Source organism: Sapajus apella, unplaced genomic scaffold, assembly GCF_009761245.1.
Source record: "Sapajus apella isolate SASKATOON/1434 unplaced genomic scaffold, GSC_monkey_1.0 scaffold104, whole genome shotgun sequence".
Lineage (NCBI taxonomy): Eukaryota > Metazoa > Chordata > Mammalia > Primates > Cebidae > Sapajus > Sapajus apella.
This window is the reverse complement of record NW_022437044.1, coordinates 621,879-641,669: the sequence shown is the minus strand read 5'-3', so window position 1 is coordinate 641,669 and position 19,791 is coordinate 621,879. Positions and strand designations below refer to the sequence as shown.

The window sequence follows — 19,791 nt, the reverse complement described above, 5'->3', positions numbered from 1 at the left end:
TTGGGAAAACACAGGATAACTTCCTTTATTCCTTCTGGATGTGGAATTCCCAACGTATCCCCAAAGTTACTGACTTACACATCCAGTGGCAGTTTATAAACAAGCATGTCTGTTTTCTTCAAAGCCTCAGTAGCACTGGGTATTATCTTATCAAAACTCCTTTGCCAATTTGACAATTGAAAAATTCTGTTTAAACTTGCATTTAATAACTCATAAAGTTATGAGTTATGAGCTGTACCTTGGCCCCTTTTAGCCATGGCTAGAGCAGCTGGGATGTAGGGCACCACATCCTTAGGCTGCACACAGCAGGGGGGCCCTGGGCCTGGCCCTTGAAACCATTTTTTCCTCATAGACCTCCAGGCATGTGATGGGAAGGGCATTGCAAAGGTCTCTCACTTGGCCTGGAGACATTTTCACCATTGTCTTGGTGACTAACATTTGGCTCTTCATTACGTAGGCAAATTTCTACAGCTGGCTTGAATTTCTCCTCAGAAACTACGTTTTTCTTTTTGATAACATTGTCAGGCTGCAAATTTTCCAAACTTTTATGCACAGTTTCCCTTTCAAAACTTGATGCCTTTAACAGCACCCAAGTCATCTCTTGAATGCTTTGCTGCTTAGAACTTTCTTCCACCAGATACCCTAAGTCATCTTCTTCAAGTTCAAAGTTCCACAGATCTGTAGGGCAGGGGCAAAATGCTGTCAGTCTCTTTGCTAAAACATAACAAGAGTCACCTTTACTCCAGTTCCCAACAAGTTCCTCATCTCCATCTGAGACCACCTCAGCCTGGATTTCATTGTCCACATCATTATCAGCATTTTGGTCATAGCCATTAAACAATGATCTATGGAGTTACAAACTTTCTTACATTTTCCTGTCTTCTTCTGAGCCCTCCAAACTGTTCCAACCTTTCCCTGTTACCCAATTCTAAAGTCACTTCCACATTTTTGGGTATCTCTTCAGCGGTACCCAACTCTACTGGTACTAATTTACTGTATTAGTTCATTTTCATGCTGCTGATAAAGACATCACTGGAACTGGACAGTTTACAAAAGAAAGAGGTTTATAATGGACTTGCAGTTCCACGTGGTTGGGGAAGCCTCACAGTCATGGCAGAAGTCAAGGAGCAAGTCACATCTTATATGGATGGTAGCAGGCAAAGAGAGAGAGCTTGTGCAGGGAAACTCCCCCTTATAAAACCATCAGATCTCATGACTCTTATTCACTATCACAAGAACAGCATGGGAAAGACCTGTCCCCATGATTCAGTTACCTCCCACTGGGTCCCTTCTACAACATGTGGGAATTCAAGATGAGATTTGGGTAGGGACACAGCCAAACCATATCTCCATAGTGTAATCAGCTTTTCAGTACAAAACTAGACAAATGGACTGGTTTAATAGTAAGGCTTATACCAGGAAGGTTGACTGAGAGAGTTAAGTTTCAATTTATTATATATATTATGCCTTTTTCCCGATAAAAAGAGAAGTTAATGTTCATTTAAGAATCTTTTATGTATTCTTTTTACAATAACGTTCATTATTCTAAAAGTGCTATAATAGAGTTAATGTTTAATGTATAATATATAGCAAGACTTAAGAAATACACTGAGATAGAAACTGACATTTTTAACATTCGCTTGCTCTTACTACTTAAGTTTAGATTTCTTTTTTTCTCCTCCTTTTTTAATGCTTTTGGCCTGTTCATAGACATTCAGGAGAAATTTGTAACTTGGACATTAAAGGTGTTTAATGCTCTATTTTCCTGCTGCTGCCCTAATTGAGAGTCATTGGTGTCACAGATAGTTGCAAGTTGTTCCGTTATCAGTCTGTCTTCTGAAGCAACTAGCCTGATAATCTCAGAAGGGTTTAAACCGCCTTCTTTTCTATTAATTTCTTTGTTTCAAGTCAGAAAAAAGAAGAGGCAAACACACCCTTTATTTTATGTATCCAAACCTGTTTGTAACTCATTATTTTTCTCTTTTTAAGCTCCTCAATTATGGGTAAATTATTTAGTTTAGAATGTTACACAGTCATTCTCTTTCCTAATTACATTTACTTCCAAATCTCATTTGAGGGTTTTGTCTTTCCTAGACCTTTGGAATAAAGCGTATCCTGAACACAATAGAACATGTTTTAAAATTCACCTTTTTACAGAATAATTTACAAACACAATTTCATTATTTTCCAGGTCAAGCATCAAAAACTGAAAATGCTAAATATGCTTATTTGTGCTGTCACATATCATTTTTGGGAGGAAGGATGTGTGGAATTTGATATTACTCATAATTGGAAAGATGTGTATTCAGAAGAATTTGTTTCAATTAGAATTCTTGGTGGAAGGCTTTTTAACATTCTATCTGAATGTTGTTATTTATATATGTTTACATTAGCTTTGTAGTGGAATTCTCATATTTGTAGTAATGATGATGTTAAACTGTTGATGATCATCTATTTTATCATGGTTTTATAGATATCAAATAATAGAAGAATAAATTTTAAATGTGTAAATTTTATATTTAAAAAAATCATTAACTCTAAATGGGTTTTGTTGTGACATTTTCCCTTCAAATAGTTACTTAAGTAGACAAATACATCTGTACATTTAAACTTGGTTCCATTGTATAAGTGTTAGACATGTAATCAGTATTGCTAGCTTAGTGGAGCCAAGTGCCTTCCCTTACCCTAAAACTTGATGCTGTAATGATGAAATCATGAACTAAACTTACTGTTCTTCTTATTGGAAGAATCACTTGACAAATGTTGGCAAGTACTGTAACTGATGTAGTTATACTTGAATAAATCAAATATAATCAAAATATATACCATTGAGATGTTGTGACTTGTACTCATACCTCAAGATTTATAGAATGAAATTTATAGAAAGTAAATGATGTGAACTTTGGTGACTTAATTAGAGTTCAATTATTTAACAAAGAATGTATTTAAAAAATATATTATTCATGAGCAAATTAACTTGTTTATATGACATACTTATTACAAAATTGTGACTTTTAGAGAAATTATGGGAATTCTTTAGTAAAAATGTCTTTCTGTAATTTTAAACACTGGGTTTCATTTGTGTCTAATCTAGCATGTCCATTATTCATTAGCCATAACAATCTATATGTGAAGATGTATTTTTCTTTGAAAAATATTACTGATTTTAAAGATATCTTCCCCACGTAAATAAATCCAAGAAGATGAGAAAGTTTAAATTTGTCATGGGTACTGTACTCTTAACTAGTGAAGATTTTATGTTTTTGTCTTTAAGTACATATTAAGTATTCATTTCTTCACTAATTCTGATACTCATTTTATCTTTACTTCAGTGTCTACTGCTCAAATTCATCCATTCTTAAATCAGCACAAGCTTTTATTTTCTTCCCATTGAGCATGGGGTAGAAATTTGCTACCTTTTAGTGTTCATCAGGTTTGACTAATATTATGGCACTTTAATATTAATTTTATTGTTAAATAATATTTAATATTAAATATTATTCAATTACTATGTCACTTTCAGTGGCATATAATGCATAAAACATTAAATGTTAATGTTGTAGATATCATTTAATAAGATCGAATGTATCATTCTCAATGTTTTCAACTTCTCAGCAACTTTTTTCTTTACACAAATTGCATTTTTACACTTATTTTTTATCCTGTGTTACGCAAATGCTTTACTGTATGTTGTCTTAAGTGTGTGCTCAAGAATGTACTTAAGACATAAAACTACCTCAGATTTCGCTTACACCTTTTATTCTATGATTTTTCATAAATGTCACATTGCCTTAAATTTGGTTTGATTTAGCATTTGTAAAACCATAAGTATGCCACTGAAGTTTACCTTCACATCACATGGGAGTAGTATATATGGAAAGTTCATTTGCAAAGCAAATAAGTAGTTCAGTTAACAAGGGAGATACATTTCATTGACACACTATTGTATAGTGGTGGAAAACATAGGCGAGGTTCAAATCCCACTTTTGACTAACTACTTGACTAACTTTAGGCAAATTACTTAATTTCTCTATGCCTCAGCTTTCCCATCTGTGAAATAGGAATAATGATAGTATCTACCTCACGATTGTTATTAGTATCAATTTTGCTTAAGCAGATATTTTGATAGACCAATGGGAATTCATGGTTATTATAAGAATGTGGGGGTTTCTGTAAGCAACCTTGGGTTAGTCTAGTTATTGCATCTTTTTTTTTTTAAAGTAGTAGAGTTACATTTTGCAAAATTTAAAAGTCTGCTTAAATTTTCCTCCCCTCAGCTAATTTGGTTCAAGTTACTGAGACTATTAAACATCTGACATTTGTTTGTTGTGTTTTTTATAGCTAAACAAGCCATATTTTTTTCACAGAGTTAATCTTTCAGGACATACCTAATATATTTATTTCTACTCATCTTATATCCTAAGTGAATTTAATATGAGATTTACTTTCTTTTAAAGTCATTTGTAAATAACAAAACATCTCTGCAGCCCTTCCATTTGACATTCATTTTTACGTTCTTTGCAGTACTTACTCATACACTATATGTTTTGAATATTTTTGTACATACTTATCAGGCAATAACAGCTGTTTTATTCTGGGATTTGATGTTATAGGATGTTATTTATTTGCGATATGATTATATATTTGTGAATATATAATGTGAAGTATATATGTAATAATAATCCAGAATTTCATGTAGGTACTGGTTTATATACTTTTTTTCTGCTTTTGTGAATCTATTTTAAAATGCTATATTCCTTTTATAAAAATGAGTTAGATAATGATTCAAAACAGTTATCAGTGCCTTTTTAATTTGCTTTTGAAAATGTGGCATTTTAAATTATAGAGCTTGTATAGAGTGAGTGACTGCTGTACGTGGTAAATTCAGAAGCTTGAGGAATACATTTCCCGTCTTTTGCAGCAAGCATTTACTTAGGTTTTACATTCACATGTGTAATGCCATCTGTTTTTGTTTTAAAATGTGTCATCATTGAAAGAATCGTAGCTGGCGAGTGAGAAACTACCTTCATAAACTTGAGACTAGAAGAGGAGTATAGATGGACTAATTGTACCCCTTCATTTTAATTATGAGGACACTGAAGCCAGACAGAAAAACTGACTTTACCAAGTAGATGTAAAGAGCAGCAGTAATACCAGACCCACGTAATTATCCTCTACTATGTCACTCTGTTACTGTACGTTGGACTTGTTACTTTTAAATGTGCTCATTATTGCAGTTGTGCACATTCTGAGTAGAAATCCTACTTCTCATCTGTTTAAAAACAACTTGTAAGAGAGATCAGTATTCCAAAGGCAGTTTTGGAGAACTAAAAGTATGGTTATTTCTAATTTTGTGTTGAGTTATTTCTCACTTCTGAATTAAAACTCATTTTGCACTAAGATTTATTTAATGCCAATAGAAATCTAAGTATATTGCCAAAAGAGGAATTGTAATAGAAAATATATTTTTTTATTAAACCTTTGGCCATTTTTGGCCCATTAAGCCTTTAAGTAGTTGCTAAATGAAGTAAAAGGAGCATGGTTTATAAAAAGAGTTAGGATTTAAATTTTTTTCATTCAGATATGATCTCACATGGTACCTTTGGGAAATATATCCACTTGTATTGCATCTTCCACAATTTTACTAATTGGTACTAATGAAATGTAATACTTTTAGGAAAGCATTTGCCCTGTGTGATCTAAGTTTTGGTCGTTGTTGGTGTTTATGGAGCAAGTTAATTATTTGGAGAAGAATTAAAGTCACAGATGCAAAAAGTATTTTACATAATTGAATTTTAGTAGAAATGTGTTAACATGTTCTACATGTTCAGTTTTGAGTTTACCTTATACACTTAAGGTCTTCAGACTTTTTGCTCATTTACCCCTTGAACGCTTTCAAGTTGACATACACAGTTTTTCATCAAAAGAGTCAAATAATTGCAAAGAATATAATTTCTAACATCATAAATATTGACTTATAGTAAAACTGTAATATTTAAATGTATTCAGTGGAATCTTAAGTACAAGGGATGTTTGATACCCATCACCCATTTAATAAAATAAATGGAAATAGAATATTTTTAAAATCTTCTAGGGCAATAAGCTTCTAATTATCTAAAAATTGCTTCTGGATTGAGTAGTTAATGCAAGTATTATTTGTACAGAATTAATCCACCTGTCATAAATATATTACAGTTTTGGTAAATGTTAAACAGAAAAAGTACAATTTGTGAAATGTGTCACTGAATGAAGTGGGAGAGATGGGGCTGAGCATCTGGATGAGAACCCACTTGGAGGTGATATAGCTTGTGAAAAGTCCTCTTGTATGCTCGCACACATCCCAGTTTGAATGCTGCTGACTTAAGTGACTGACTGTGCCTTCTGCAGGAGATTATTACAATTACATAATATAATTTAGTGACTAAGGGCAGACACTCTGCAGGCAGACCACAAGGGCTTCAATTCCAGCTCTGAGTCCCAGCTCTTCCTTTTATTAATTGCATGACTTTAGGAAATCTGCGTAACCACCTCCCTCATCCCTCTGTTTTCTCATCTGTAAAATAAGAATAACAGTTTGCTGTTGCACAGGTGAAATGAAATAATACTTGTAACATGATTGAAATAGTGTCTAACACAGGCACGTTAATTGTACAGTCAACTCTAGATATTCTTTTAAATGTATTTTGAGAATTTTATAGATATATCTTAATGTGTTTATATGCATTCCTCAGACAGATTTAAATAATTTGAGATTATCAATTGGTACTTCCCTTTCCTCTTGCCTGGTAAATCAGATAATTTCCTACATTTTATACAAGAAACGAATCAGGTTTTCCCCATGAATATGTACACATAAATCTATTGGTATGAGAATGCCTATCTGTTTAAGCACAGGAATACTTAATGTTTGTCTGTGACAAGGAAACAAATTATAACCAACAGCAAACATTTATTGAATATTCACTCTAAGTAAAAGCTGTATTTAACAAAAAGGAGAAAAATAGACTCTAAAGCTTTCCCCTGCCAAGGAATTACAAGAGATAGTAAAATTAATAAACAAATTTTGAGAATCATTAAATTTTTAAAATAGCACCATCAGCAATTTCTGATTTGAAGAGAACCAAAATGAATTTAGAATAATTTGTACTAGGAAGTGACCTAGGTAACAGAAAAAGCAGGAAGAGTAAGGGGAATAAATAGTTATTCATACCTTAAATTTGTATTAAAAGATCAATTAATGATGTAGCCTCTAAGCAAAGTCATGGTATGGGGATTAGAATTCAGCTTATGAATGTCCTTGTAAGAATTGTTATAAAACTCATTAATCATATGATGATAATCACTACTAGATATTTTTTTCCTAGCATAACCTGAACTCTGTTATGTTAAGAAATATAATGATATACTAACTTAAGTGTATTTCTTTAAAATATATGTCCTATTTAACAGAAACAATAGTTCAGCCATTAAGATATTTTTTATTTTTCAAAATATTTATATCCAGGTTCACCTGCTTTTTCCTTAATAAACATTAATAAAAAAGAACTGGAAAATTGAGAACTTTGGCATAAGCGTTGGTATTTCACAAGATTTTGAAATAAGAGACAGGACAGTTTCTCTCCTGTGGATTGCTGACCTTTGTAATTGCATACCCTGCTTAATTCATAATTTTCTAGAAGGATTAAGTCCATCCCCACTAATGCTGTACAGCGTTTGAAGAAAAGTTAACCAAAATAATTTTTGTTTTGAAATTCATCATATCTTTGGAAATAATTAGTACAATACATCCTACAGTATCCCGGAACCAATGAGAATCATTGTTAAGTTCAGGTGAAAACAATGCTTAAATAAGGTAGACCTATTATTGGGCCATAAATAATTCAGGAACCATCCTAGAACATCACTTCCTTTGGTGGACCTAGGAGGGGAAAAAGCTACAAAATTTGATTTTAGCTCTATCATTATTAGAGTCCCTCAATTTATGCTAAGATATAGTTTAGAGTAGTTGAATATGGAAGGAATTTTGATAATGAGAATCTTATTCTGATGTTGGCTTCCATGATAAAATTGGAACTGTCTTCCTGGACAGTTCAAAAAATTCTAGTAGTCTGAAATAAACTCTTGGAAAGGAAGTGAGTGTATTCTTTCTGCCATTACTGTATCTCATCCCAAATAACAGGACAATAAGAACTTCTTTCATTTGGAGATCCCCTTACTTCTTTATTGCAATACACAGACCTTTTTATTCTTTCGTCACCTTTGTGCATAGGCCTTTAGGAGTTCTAACAGAGTTAGGCTACAATATTTTACTTCCATGAAGAGCCTTTTTGGTGCATGATGTTCTCTAAGATAACCATTCTCCAAGGTTCAGGCCCCATAACTCTGTAAATGCTAAAGGAAAGTAATTTGAAATTCCTGAAAATATTATAGACTGTTTTAACCTAATCTGTTTTATGGGCTTTCAAGTATATGTGTGATTGTAACTAAGTCAGCAGTGTTCTCCCAAAAGGTTTTTAGAGAACCCTGTAATTAGTAGATGATTTGTTGTTAACTTATTAGCAAAACATGTATACATGGATTTTTCTGTCTGCAGTATATTAAGTGTGTTCTCTTAGGTAAATACATACCTCACTTTCAGCCTTTTTTTTAACCCAGATATTCTTTACAAAAATATAACAAGCTCTTTACTGTGAATAAATGGTTTTCTAAGATTTTGTACTCTGTTTTATCAAATTAACATGAACCAGCACTTCTTGGGTACTTGTTGGGTACTTATGTAGCTGTTAGTTAACATATATTGTAGCTGTTTAATTAACATATGTAATATAATGTTAGAGTTTTTACATAATCCCCATATCACTAGATTATAAACTCCTTGAAGGCAGGAGCCATGACTTGCTCAGCTCTCTGTTATCCATAGTACCAGCTTAATGCCTTAAGTTTGAGTAAAATAGATTTATGATGAGAAGGAACTCAAACATTTTTTTTTTTAACAGATTTAGTTCATTTGACTTGTACGTCTTCTAAAACAGCAAGAGAAGATTTAGAACCAGTTGTGCAGAAATTGTTTATTCCATATACTGAAGTGGAGATAGGTAAGAAAAATAATTGATGACTCATGATGGAAAGGGAATGTAACCATCATAATCTTCTTAGACATATATGAAAGTTTCTGCAACCTGAACTGAAATATGATGTATTCAACAACAATTCACATGTTTTAGTAAGATGGTTGAGCACAGTGTCTGCCTAAATATGTGGGAAAATGTTCACTCTACCATGTTAAAGGAAATATATACATCATACACACAAAAAACATATAATTAAGCACAGAAAATATTCATTTACATGCATAATTACACAGAAAAAAGATTGTTAGAAAATCAATTTTGGTGGAATTATGGGTAATTTTTCTTATAATTTTCTTTATTTTACAAGTGTTGTACAAAAAGCATATATTCCTTTATCAGAAAAATGTGTCTTCCTTTCAGGAAAAAAGATTCAACTAACAGATTAAAATATTAATTGGCAAATGTTGAAATCCTTTCTCATCTAATAGTCTTTGTGGCTTTTTTTGAGACAAAGTCTCACTCTGTTGCCCTGGTTGGAGTGCAATGGTGCGATCTTAGCTCACTGTAGCCTCCACTTCCCAGGTTCAAGTGATTCTCCTGCCTCAGCCTCCAAGTAGCTGGGACTACAGGTGCGCACCACCACACCTGGCTGATTTTTGTATTTGTAGTAGAGACAGCATTTCACCGTGTTGGCCAGGGTGGTCTGGAACTGCTGACCTCAGGTGATCCATCTGACTCAGCCTCCCAAATTGCTAGAATTACAGGCACAGTGAACCACCACACTTGTCCTCTGATAGCCTTTTAATACACAATGTGCTAGTGATTTAATAAATATTTAGCTCCCAAAAGTATATGTGCTACTTATTCATGGGGGAAACACATTTTAAAACTTTTCCCCCTACATAATAAGGTAGTACTTGTAGCTGTGAATGGAGAAAATAGGACATATTTTCTGTGTAAATGATAAAAGAAGCCTGTTGGATCTTCATTTATATGAAGTGAAGGTGATTTTTATTATAGGATTTACATGTGCACTTGAATCTTGGTCACTTTCTTCCATTGATTTGTGTCTTTATTTTCTTTGCATGTCACTTTGTTCATGCAACCATTTATTTACTCATACTTACTCTGTTTCCTTTTAGCTCATTCTCTATGAGTGTTGTTTATTTTCTAATGCACAGGTAGTACGTAGAGGGGTGCTTATTTACATATGAAGACAAACTGTTCTTTAATTTTTAAAAAAATTTTATGGGTACATAATAGGTGTATATATTTATTGGGTACATGACATGTATTGATACAAGCATGCATCGTATAGTAATCACATCATGGTAAATGGGATACCCATCACTTCAAGCATTTATCATTTCTCAGTGTTAGAGACATTCCAGTTACACTCTTTTCGTTATTTTAAAGCTCACTGTAAATTATTGCCGGCTGACTGTACTTACCCTGTTGTGCTATCAAATGCTAGATCTTATTCATTCTATTTATGTTTTGCACCCTTTTACCATCCCGACTTTTCCCTCTTCCTTCCCCATTACCCATCCCAGCCTCTGACAACCATCATTGTACACTCTATCTCTATGAATTAAATTGTTTTAATTTTAGCTCCCACAAACAAGTGAGAAAATATTAAGTTTGTCTTTCTGTGCCTGGCTTATTTCACCTAACATAATGAACCTGTTCTGTTCTCAGGAGCTAATATCAATTATTATTTTTTCTGTCATCTACCCAAAGAAAGTCTTTGAATCTGGAAACTTCACTTTAGTTTGGTAGTTAATTTTTAAATTAAATTATTTTAGTCATAATTTATTAATTTATAAATTGCTTATATGTATTTTCTTTATTGAAAGTATCATGTAAATGTCTGGATTATTAAATATTTGATTGCCAAGGTAAAATACACAGTAATCTTTCTAAATCTAATATGGAGTCATAGTTTTTTCTTTGGCGTTAATTGCAGCTATACTTTGTGTAGAAAACCTGAATTTCTTAATTATTTCTGAAATTTTAAATCTTATGTTGTAATTTCATTGTGTAGCAGTCTCAAATAATGCACTAAATATGAATCATATCATTACTCTTCACTTTTTAAATCCATTTAATTTTCTTTTTAAAAAAAAGTCATGCTGGGAGAAATTACATGTTCATTACTTAGCATCTTCTAGCCATTTAGATTTTTAAACATTAATCTTAATAGTTAAAGTGATTCCATTTTGAAATGATGTATTGCTTAGAGTCTGAGAGGAATTCTTTGGTAAGAACTATGTGCTCAAAGGGGTCCTCAGGTGCACTGAGGCACTGAAAAGCTAGTTTTCACTGACACATAGGCCTTTTTATCATCAGGATGAGGTAGTGGTCATATTTTAATTAAAATGTCAGAACAAATACTGTTGGAGTTATTGAAAATGAATCACCAGATAAAGTGAGCACTGGGCCATGGCAGGTCAAAGAGGCAAAGTCACCTGGAGAAGAGAACTCAATTCATTTTCCTGCCTAAATGAGGAAGAAGGAACTTTATGAGCAATATGAACTTTTAATACATTAAAGCACGTTCTTTTCTGTAGCAGAAGCCCCTATTTTCACAGATTGATGGCTTTTATTATTATGTTTTGATTATTTGACATTCATATAATACCTCATGCTTTAGAGCATTGTAAATATTTTAGTTTAAAACGTACCAAAGAAATAGCATTATTTGGCCTTATTTTCTTTTTCTTTGTATTTGAATTCTACATTCTGTGTGCTTAATAAACCTGTGAAAGCCAGCCTAGTCACATTTTTTTAAAAATCTGTATAACAGCCATCCTAGTACGTGTGAAGTGGTATCTTATTGTAGTCTTAATTTGCGTTTCCCCAGTGATTAGTGATATTCAACGTCTTTTCAAGAGCTTATTGGCCATCTGTGTGCCTTCTCTGGAGAAATATCTATTGATGTCCTTTGCACAGTTTTTTAATTGGATATTTTGTTTTTGTTGAGTTGTAGGAGTTCTTTACATATTCTGAATATTAATCCCTTATCAGTTACATGACTTGTAAATATTTGCTGTGGCGATTGTAAATGGAATTGCATTCTTCATTTAGTTCTGCTTGATTATTATTAGTGTATAGAAATCCTACTGATTTTAGTATTCTAAAACTTTACTGACGTTGTTTATCAATTCAAGGAGCATTTTGGTGGAATCTTTAGGATTTTCTAGGTAGTATAGAAAGAATCATATTGTCAGTGAAGCATCTCACTCATTTTCTATCTCAAAGAGCACCACTGCCTAAAAACAGCAATTTCCCTTATAGGTGTAGTTTAAAGTCCATAGCTAGTGTGTTAAGTAATTGTTGGGCTGTGAAGGCAAATGTCTTAATTCCTTTCTGTGTGCTGTATCCAGACTCAGGGCTATGGCAGTCTCCACCACTCTGCCAGTATGACTGGCATAGTTTACTCTATCCCTAAACATGGCATGGAACTGTGGACACCATTTCTTGCTTTTTTATTTGTTGTGCTATAGTTGTTTTTCTTCTGCCTACCATATTCTATACTTACTCCAGTTTAATTTGCCCAAGATTTTATTCTAAATTACCTATTACATCTTTAGTCCTTCTTACTATCAAATTGAATGAAATGAGCTAGTGCAGGAAACCAATTTTACCCCTGGCAACTTGTGATGCACTCTTAGCCAAAGCTCAGCAACTTTAATATTTTTTGACAGTTTTGCACTTCACAACTGCATGTTATTTTTCCAGCTATCTCTTTGCCTTCCAGTTGACCTCAAAGAAAGATGAAGCAATTATATATCTCTTGAAGGTTTTAAGGTCAAAGCCTGATAATGCCCTTGAATCCAGAGCACTTATCTTCAGCCTATGTCAGTTTTTACCTTCCTCATAGTTTCTTTTCACAGGCTCAACCTCTATGAAATTAAGTTGAATTAATCTATTAGATTATTAACTTCCTCCAACTTTTATTATGTGGAGTATTCTTTTGAGCTGGATCATTAATGAGATGCAAGATAAGCTCTCCTAGTATATGCTTAGAAATGGGCTGGACAATATTAAGACTTCCCAGACCTTAGCCCACTTGTTAGCAGTGCTCCCCACGTCTGGTGGCCCAAACCATAGGAGATTAATTTAAGTATCTTCCCATAAGATTCATGTAACTAAACTCACTAATCAATTTCCTAAGAGCCATATGGTGTTAGCTATGAAATATTAATTTCTTATGTTCCTTTATTTTGTCAACAAGTAGATTTAGCCACGTAATATGTTCCTACCTAAAGTTAGTGATATCTTAGATGGCTCATAGGTCTTAGCACTCTTAGAAAGGACCGTCTTAGGCGATCACTTCTTCCACTCAGAGTTTCTTCATCCTATTCCACTAATAATTATGGATTGTTCAGGATGAACTAGGAAAATAACTTATTTGTTGTTCTTACAGTGGATATACTGTAAATTAAATATAATAAAATTTTGTTTATCCTGATGTGGGAAATAGGGCTTTCTTGTTAATTGAATACTGCAATTAGGTAAAAATTTCTCTACATTGGTTACCAATTAAATAATAGTAATTAACGAGATAATTATGCCTTTAGCATTTTCTTTATGATTCATGAGGTGCCTCATGGTCTTGGGCAGTCTTCGTAAACACCCATTATTGTACAAAATTTGAAGTTTTGTTCAGATTCAGTCTAAAGAAAACTCTTTAGTTAATGAATGTATTAACAGCAATATTTTATGTTTTCAAACAAAAGTATAAGAATTTTAAAAAGGAGAGGCAAATAAATGATTATCAAGTTAGCAAGAAATAGGCTTTATGCATTGAGATTAATAATATTGGGCCTTTTTGTAAGTACATCATATTTGATCATACCTAAAAATACGGGTAACATCGATTCATAAATTATTTACTGAGCATCTGTTGTGTGCTAGGCCCTGTATTAGGGAACCAAAAACGGAGGGAGAGTAAGAACTAAGTCTACTTCATCTGCATATACCCAGCTTGTAGCGCAATGCCTAACACGCATAATAGACACATGCTCTTAAGAGAGAAAATGTGCTCAAAATGGCATTCACTGTTATGACTTCATTTTTGATATTTGTTGGTTACCATTAATTTTTTTAATCTGATAAGAAAAATCATTAGAATGTGAGTTAGGACAACAAAGTTTTAATCCTGTATTTGCTATTTTTTTAATAATAACTTTAATGAGATACCATTCTATATCATATGATTCACCCATTTGATGTATAAAATTCAGTGTTTCTTAGTATATTTATAGAATTGTCCAAACATTACCACCATCAGTTTTAGAACATTTCCATCACCTCCGAAAGAAATGTTATACCCATTAGTGATCACCCTCCATTTGCCCCCAATTCTCTTCAGCCCTAGGTAACCGACTAACCTACTTCCTGCTTATGCTGGACATTTCATCTGTATATACTATTGACTTACTATATAATTTATCAAGTTGGCGTGTCCATTTGAAACATAAGGAAATCAATTTATGTTGTCTTCTCTCTTTATAGGGAAAATTTAAGGATGAATGTGATCATAACCACTTTGATACTAGTGAGAAGAAGTAATAGAAGTCCAAAGGAGCATGAATGGAGTAAAATCTAATTAACTTACTAATCAAAATAGAGTGTGCAGATGCAAATTTACTAATTGTTTACATACAAAGCTCTGATTTACTACAATGTCTTGTCATGGCTTAATCGTTAATAGGCTACATAGTGTAGTAATTGACAAGTATATTGTATTGTAGAATGTAAATAAAATTTATTTTTATGTTTAGAAAATGAACAAGTTGAAAAGCCAAGAATTCTGTGGGCTCTTTACTTCAATATGAGAGATTCATCGGACATCAGCAGGAGCTGTTATAATGATTTACCACCCAACGTTTATGTCTGTTCTGGCCCAGATTGTGGTTTAGGAAATGATAATGCAGTTAAACAGGTAAGGCTATTGACGTTTCTCAGCTTTGTATTAACATTTTGGTATGGTTGGGAAACATTTTTTTCTCTGGGAGTAGAGAAAAGTCTAGAAAAGCATCTCACTCATTAATACCACATTTCTAATTTGCCCAAACGTTTTTCTATGACCTACAAAGCTTCTTTAAATATATTTTAAATTCAGGGCCAGGTATTTTCAATTTATTGAATAAAATGTTGAATTACAGAGATTTTTTATGATTTCCATTGTGTGAATAAGGATGGAAGATGTTAAAAATACATATTCATAAATGAGAATTTATAATGCCAGTATTCTAAAGAAACATTGTTTCTAATTTAAACAGTTGGACTATTGGTATATTATTTTGAAATACCTAAATTATTTTTCTCGGTAAACTGACTCATTTCAAGAAGGCTGTAACTAATAAGGCATATAAAATTAATTTTGCAATAGTCTAAATGCATTTTTTTATTCATGGAAAAGAAGCTATAGTGTAGTTTTGTATAGTTAACATGATTCCATTAATGTTTTGACACAAGTTCGTGTCCCAAGAGCTACCATTACTGCTGCTGAGGACTACTGTAAAGCAAGGTGGAAACCTGTGATAGCCATCCTAAACAGGGCTAAGAAGAGGCACAGGCTGATACAAGCTCCTCAAAGTGAGCCATGATTCCATTAAGCTGAAGATTGATATGTATATACAGATACAGTTCTCTGTCCTAGACAGGATGGAAAAAAAAAACAAAATATTTTTTGAGACACATTTCTAAACTGTAGAATTGGCATGTCTGTCAATTAAGTCAGTAAATGGGTAATTTAACATTGTCCTTAGACCACAGATGGCACTTTCATTCCCACCAATGATAAGGAACTTATAGTAGCAAATGTCCTGATTGAGCCTGTAATCTAATTTTGAGTCATAGTAGCAAGGCTATGACTATGATGAGGATGCAGACATCTGCAGTTATTTTCTAGAGTTCCTGTGTATTTTCTTCAGTGCCTGATAGTGATCCTGGATAATCGTATTCAGCTATTGACACCAAACCAAGGCAGGAAGTCACATCTCTGATCCGTCATTCATTCTATTAGTTTACTAAGAACCCAAGATATCTGAAGACCTGCATTTATAGCTTGAAATATTCAAGTCATTTTTTACTTTGATGTTCTAATGTTTTGCAAGCAGAAATTGCCAACAAGTTTTTAGCAAGGTAGCTTAGGTCATTTTTTAATCCCTAAATGAACTTTATTTTTTTTTAACCAAAAAAATTTAAGTAAGGGTTTATAATACAAGTACTAATGTAATCTAAACATCTAAACTGCATGCTAGAAGATTATAATTGAAGGATAATTTTATCATGAGGTAATTTGCTTCTTAAGAAGAAAACCTTCAGAGGTAACATGCTATAATAGTAGAAAAGAGTATAGTGCTAATTTTGGTACTAATATGCTACTAAATGTAAGTAGTTTTAAATTTGTTATATAGCTTTTAATCTCATATATCGGTTTTGGGGAAAATATAATGCCTACTTTAAAGAGCATTGACAATATTTCTAAGTAGCTAGTGTATTCGGATAAACTACATGCTAATTCCTGTGTATCAGCCTGTAATTATGTCAGTCACTAATTGGTGATTTCCAGTGATCGATGTTTTCCAAATGAAGAATATTACCCATAAAAGCTCTCAGAATATCACCTAGACTTTGTTTATGTAGAAAACACAAGCCCGTGTAGATTTATTTAAAAAAAAAAAAAAAACGAAATACTTCATTTTACCAGTTGGCAAGTTTACATCTTATTTGTCAAATGTATAGAGGTTGAGTAATGTAAACCTGTGTTCGTAGGGAACTGTTTATGATTTGTGTTCATAGGGAACTATTTATGATTTGAAGATGCACCAAAAGCATGAAGTAATCTGTCTTTAATACCCACAAGTTCAAATTGTACACTCCTGGCCTCCAAGACATTCTCTATTGTCACCATGATACGAACCTAAGTGATAATTGTGATTCTTTCTATGACTTGCTCATTTTTGTACTTTATGTCGCTTCAGTTTTGTTTTCATTTTTCTGAAACTGACATCTGTCATCTCTTTCCTTGGTAGATGTCATATTCTGTGTACCCAAACACACTCATGGACAGGTCCATAGTCCTCATTCCCAAGACATTGATAGCTCACTCCTTCAGGAGCCCCACCCTCTAGGAGATGTCACTACTATGGGAACAAGAATAAATAGCACCAGACTCTTTGTATTTTGCTTCAGGTATAAAATAGGTTAAACTGGCTAATGTTGGGCTGGGCTAGCAACCTAACCACCATTTAGAACATTGTTTTATGGACAAATTAGCCAGTCACTTATGACATTTGATACACAGCCCATTATTAAATTGAGAGCTAGCTTTATAGATTGAACAATCAAGTTGCTCACATACTCTAGTGCTATTTGTTTTCTAAGCCTTTGAGAGGGCAATTTTAGATGTCATATTTTCTGTAGCTGTCATTCATTTGAGCACTTTCTATGTGTCAGATACTATCCTTGGCATCTCATATATATTATCTTATGTGGTCCTCAAAACAATCCTACGAGATAAGTATATATGATATGCCCATTTATAGAAAAGGAAGCTAAGTCCTAAAGGGGCTAAATAACTTGTCCAAAGGTCACATGGCTAGTAAGTTCTTGAGCCAAGAATTAAACTCAGTTCTTTTGGATCACAGTGCTGGTACACTCACCCAGTGATTGTTATGTGCTACTTTCAGTTTATGAGTAGGCGTATATCCTAAAAACTTTAAAGTACTATATTGATGAAATGTTTATTTTGTTTTGTGTAGATGTATGTTAATTTAACATAGAAATATTTTAAATAATTCACTTTGTTCTCTCTGTACTTCTCAGTATGAGCACACCAAGTCACAATATAATTAGCCCTTTCCAATTTTTTAACCACCTGAAACACTTTACCCTTTGAGCTAACTTCTGGCTTAAAAACGGTAAAGAGGAGGAAAAGTTGCCAATAAACTATTCTGCGCTTAGAACTAGGTTTAATTGGAAAGCAAAATGCAGCAGAGCAAGAGGCATTAGATGCACTTTCCAGAGCATGACAGTTGATCCTAAGAAGTTCCAGCAGTCAGAGAGAGGAGAGATTTGGGGTGGAGTCCAGCTATAGGAAATTGGCATCAACAAGGGCCAGGGAAGGTGGGCTAAAGGTGGGAGTTCTGTAAGCAGGTAGGACACAAGGAGAGTAGTGTGACAACCTGCAACTGGTGCTAATCTTAGGAGTCAGGTAGTGCATGGCAGGATAGATGGAAGCATACGGTGTGGGTTCTAGCCACAGGGACTGGAGTTCAGGGTAAAATCTATTCTATGGAGAGGAGGCAAAGGGAGACAAGGTGTCAAACACAGAGGAACTGGCATAGAAGTAAAAGTATTAGTAGTAATATAATTATATTTATACTTAATATTTGTATTAAATATTACTGACATTCTATTTTATGCCAAGGCAATAAGGATCCAGAGTTGACTAAAAGTATTTCTCATCCTGGAGGAATCACTGTTAGGTAAAGGAGAAAGGCATGTAAACAAATGGCAGTGTAGTGTGGCATATGTACTAATATATCCAAAGTCTAGAAGTAACCTAGAGGAGCAATGAGCCCAATCTAGAAGTCAGAGAACCTTTCAGAGAGGGGTGTAATAGATGAGTAGCAATTCTCCGTCTAAATCAAAGACAGCAGAATTGAAACATTCTGGGTGTAAAGAATAACACTGGTACCAGCCCAGGATGTAAACATAAGTATCATTGTGTCTTGTTTCATACAAATAAAGGTATTAGTAAAGTAAGAAGTCTGAGAGGTGAAAGTTAGATGATGGTATATGATAAGATCAGAAAAGGTATGTGTCAGGCAGCTTTTATTTTCTATAGTAGGGATCTTGGATGTTATCTTACTGGTGATGGGGAGCCATTGAAGAATTTTAAGCCTAAATGGAATAAACAGCATTTTATTTTCCACAGACCCATCTGAGGGTAGCATGGAGATGGATTATATGGGGGAACGCTAGAGACAAGGAGCCCAGTCCAATACTGAGTCTATTGCAGTTGTCTGGGTGAAAGATGGTGCATGTCTGGGCTATGTCAGTGGGGAAGGAGCAGGTGAAGTTAAGAGATAGTAGATAAAATTGATAGAATTTGATGATTGTTTGCATGCAGAGGGGAAAAGGGAGGGAGAACTTGTACAGACAGTAAAGATAGAGATGTAAGACAAAAAGACGATTAGGGGAATGACCTATGAGGTAACGGCTTTGTTTAACCTAGGTCCTACCTCTGTAGGGACTATGCGTCTCTAGAAAAGGAGTATGGTGAGTTCCCAGGATAGAGAGCACAGACAGGCATCTGTAATGTTTAATTTCCAAAAAGCTATAATAAAAAAATGCAGTGTTACAGTATTTACTATAGTCACTGTGCTGTACATTAGATCCCCAGAACTTATAACTGAAAGTTTGTACCCTTAAACCAACAACTCTTCACTTTCCAGCCCCTGGCAACCACCCTCAGCTTTTTTAGATTCCACATATAAGTGAGATCATGTGGTAATTGTCTTTCTGTGTTTTGGCTTATTTCACTTAGCATAATGTCCTCCAGGTTCATTCATCTTGTCATAAATGACAGGATTCTTACATTCAAATTTGACAAGAGGGCAGATTTTAAGTATTCTTACTACAAATACATACATACACACACACACACACACACACACACACACACACACACACACACACA

General features: G+C 33.7%; 1 protein-coding gene across 6 annotated transcripts in view; it reads left to right on the top strand.

Moving 5' to 3' along the window:
- Nucleotides 1-19,791, top strand: part of CHM (CHM Rab escort protein) — a 182,384-nt gene that overhangs the window by 158,518 nt on the left and 4,075 nt on the right. For 5 of the 6 annotated variants that reach the window (XM_032258708.1, XM_032258704.1, XM_032258705.1 and 2 more), the window contains 2 exons: nucleotides 8,997-9,095; nucleotides 14,861-15,021. In XM_032258708.1, coding sequence (XP_032114599.1) covers nucleotides 8,997-9,095; nucleotides 14,861-15,021 — 260 coding nt within the window. The remainder of the gene's footprint in view (nucleotides 1-8,996; nucleotides 9,096-14,860; nucleotides 15,022-19,791) is intronic. The other variant, XM_032258710.1, reaches the window with a different exon arrangement.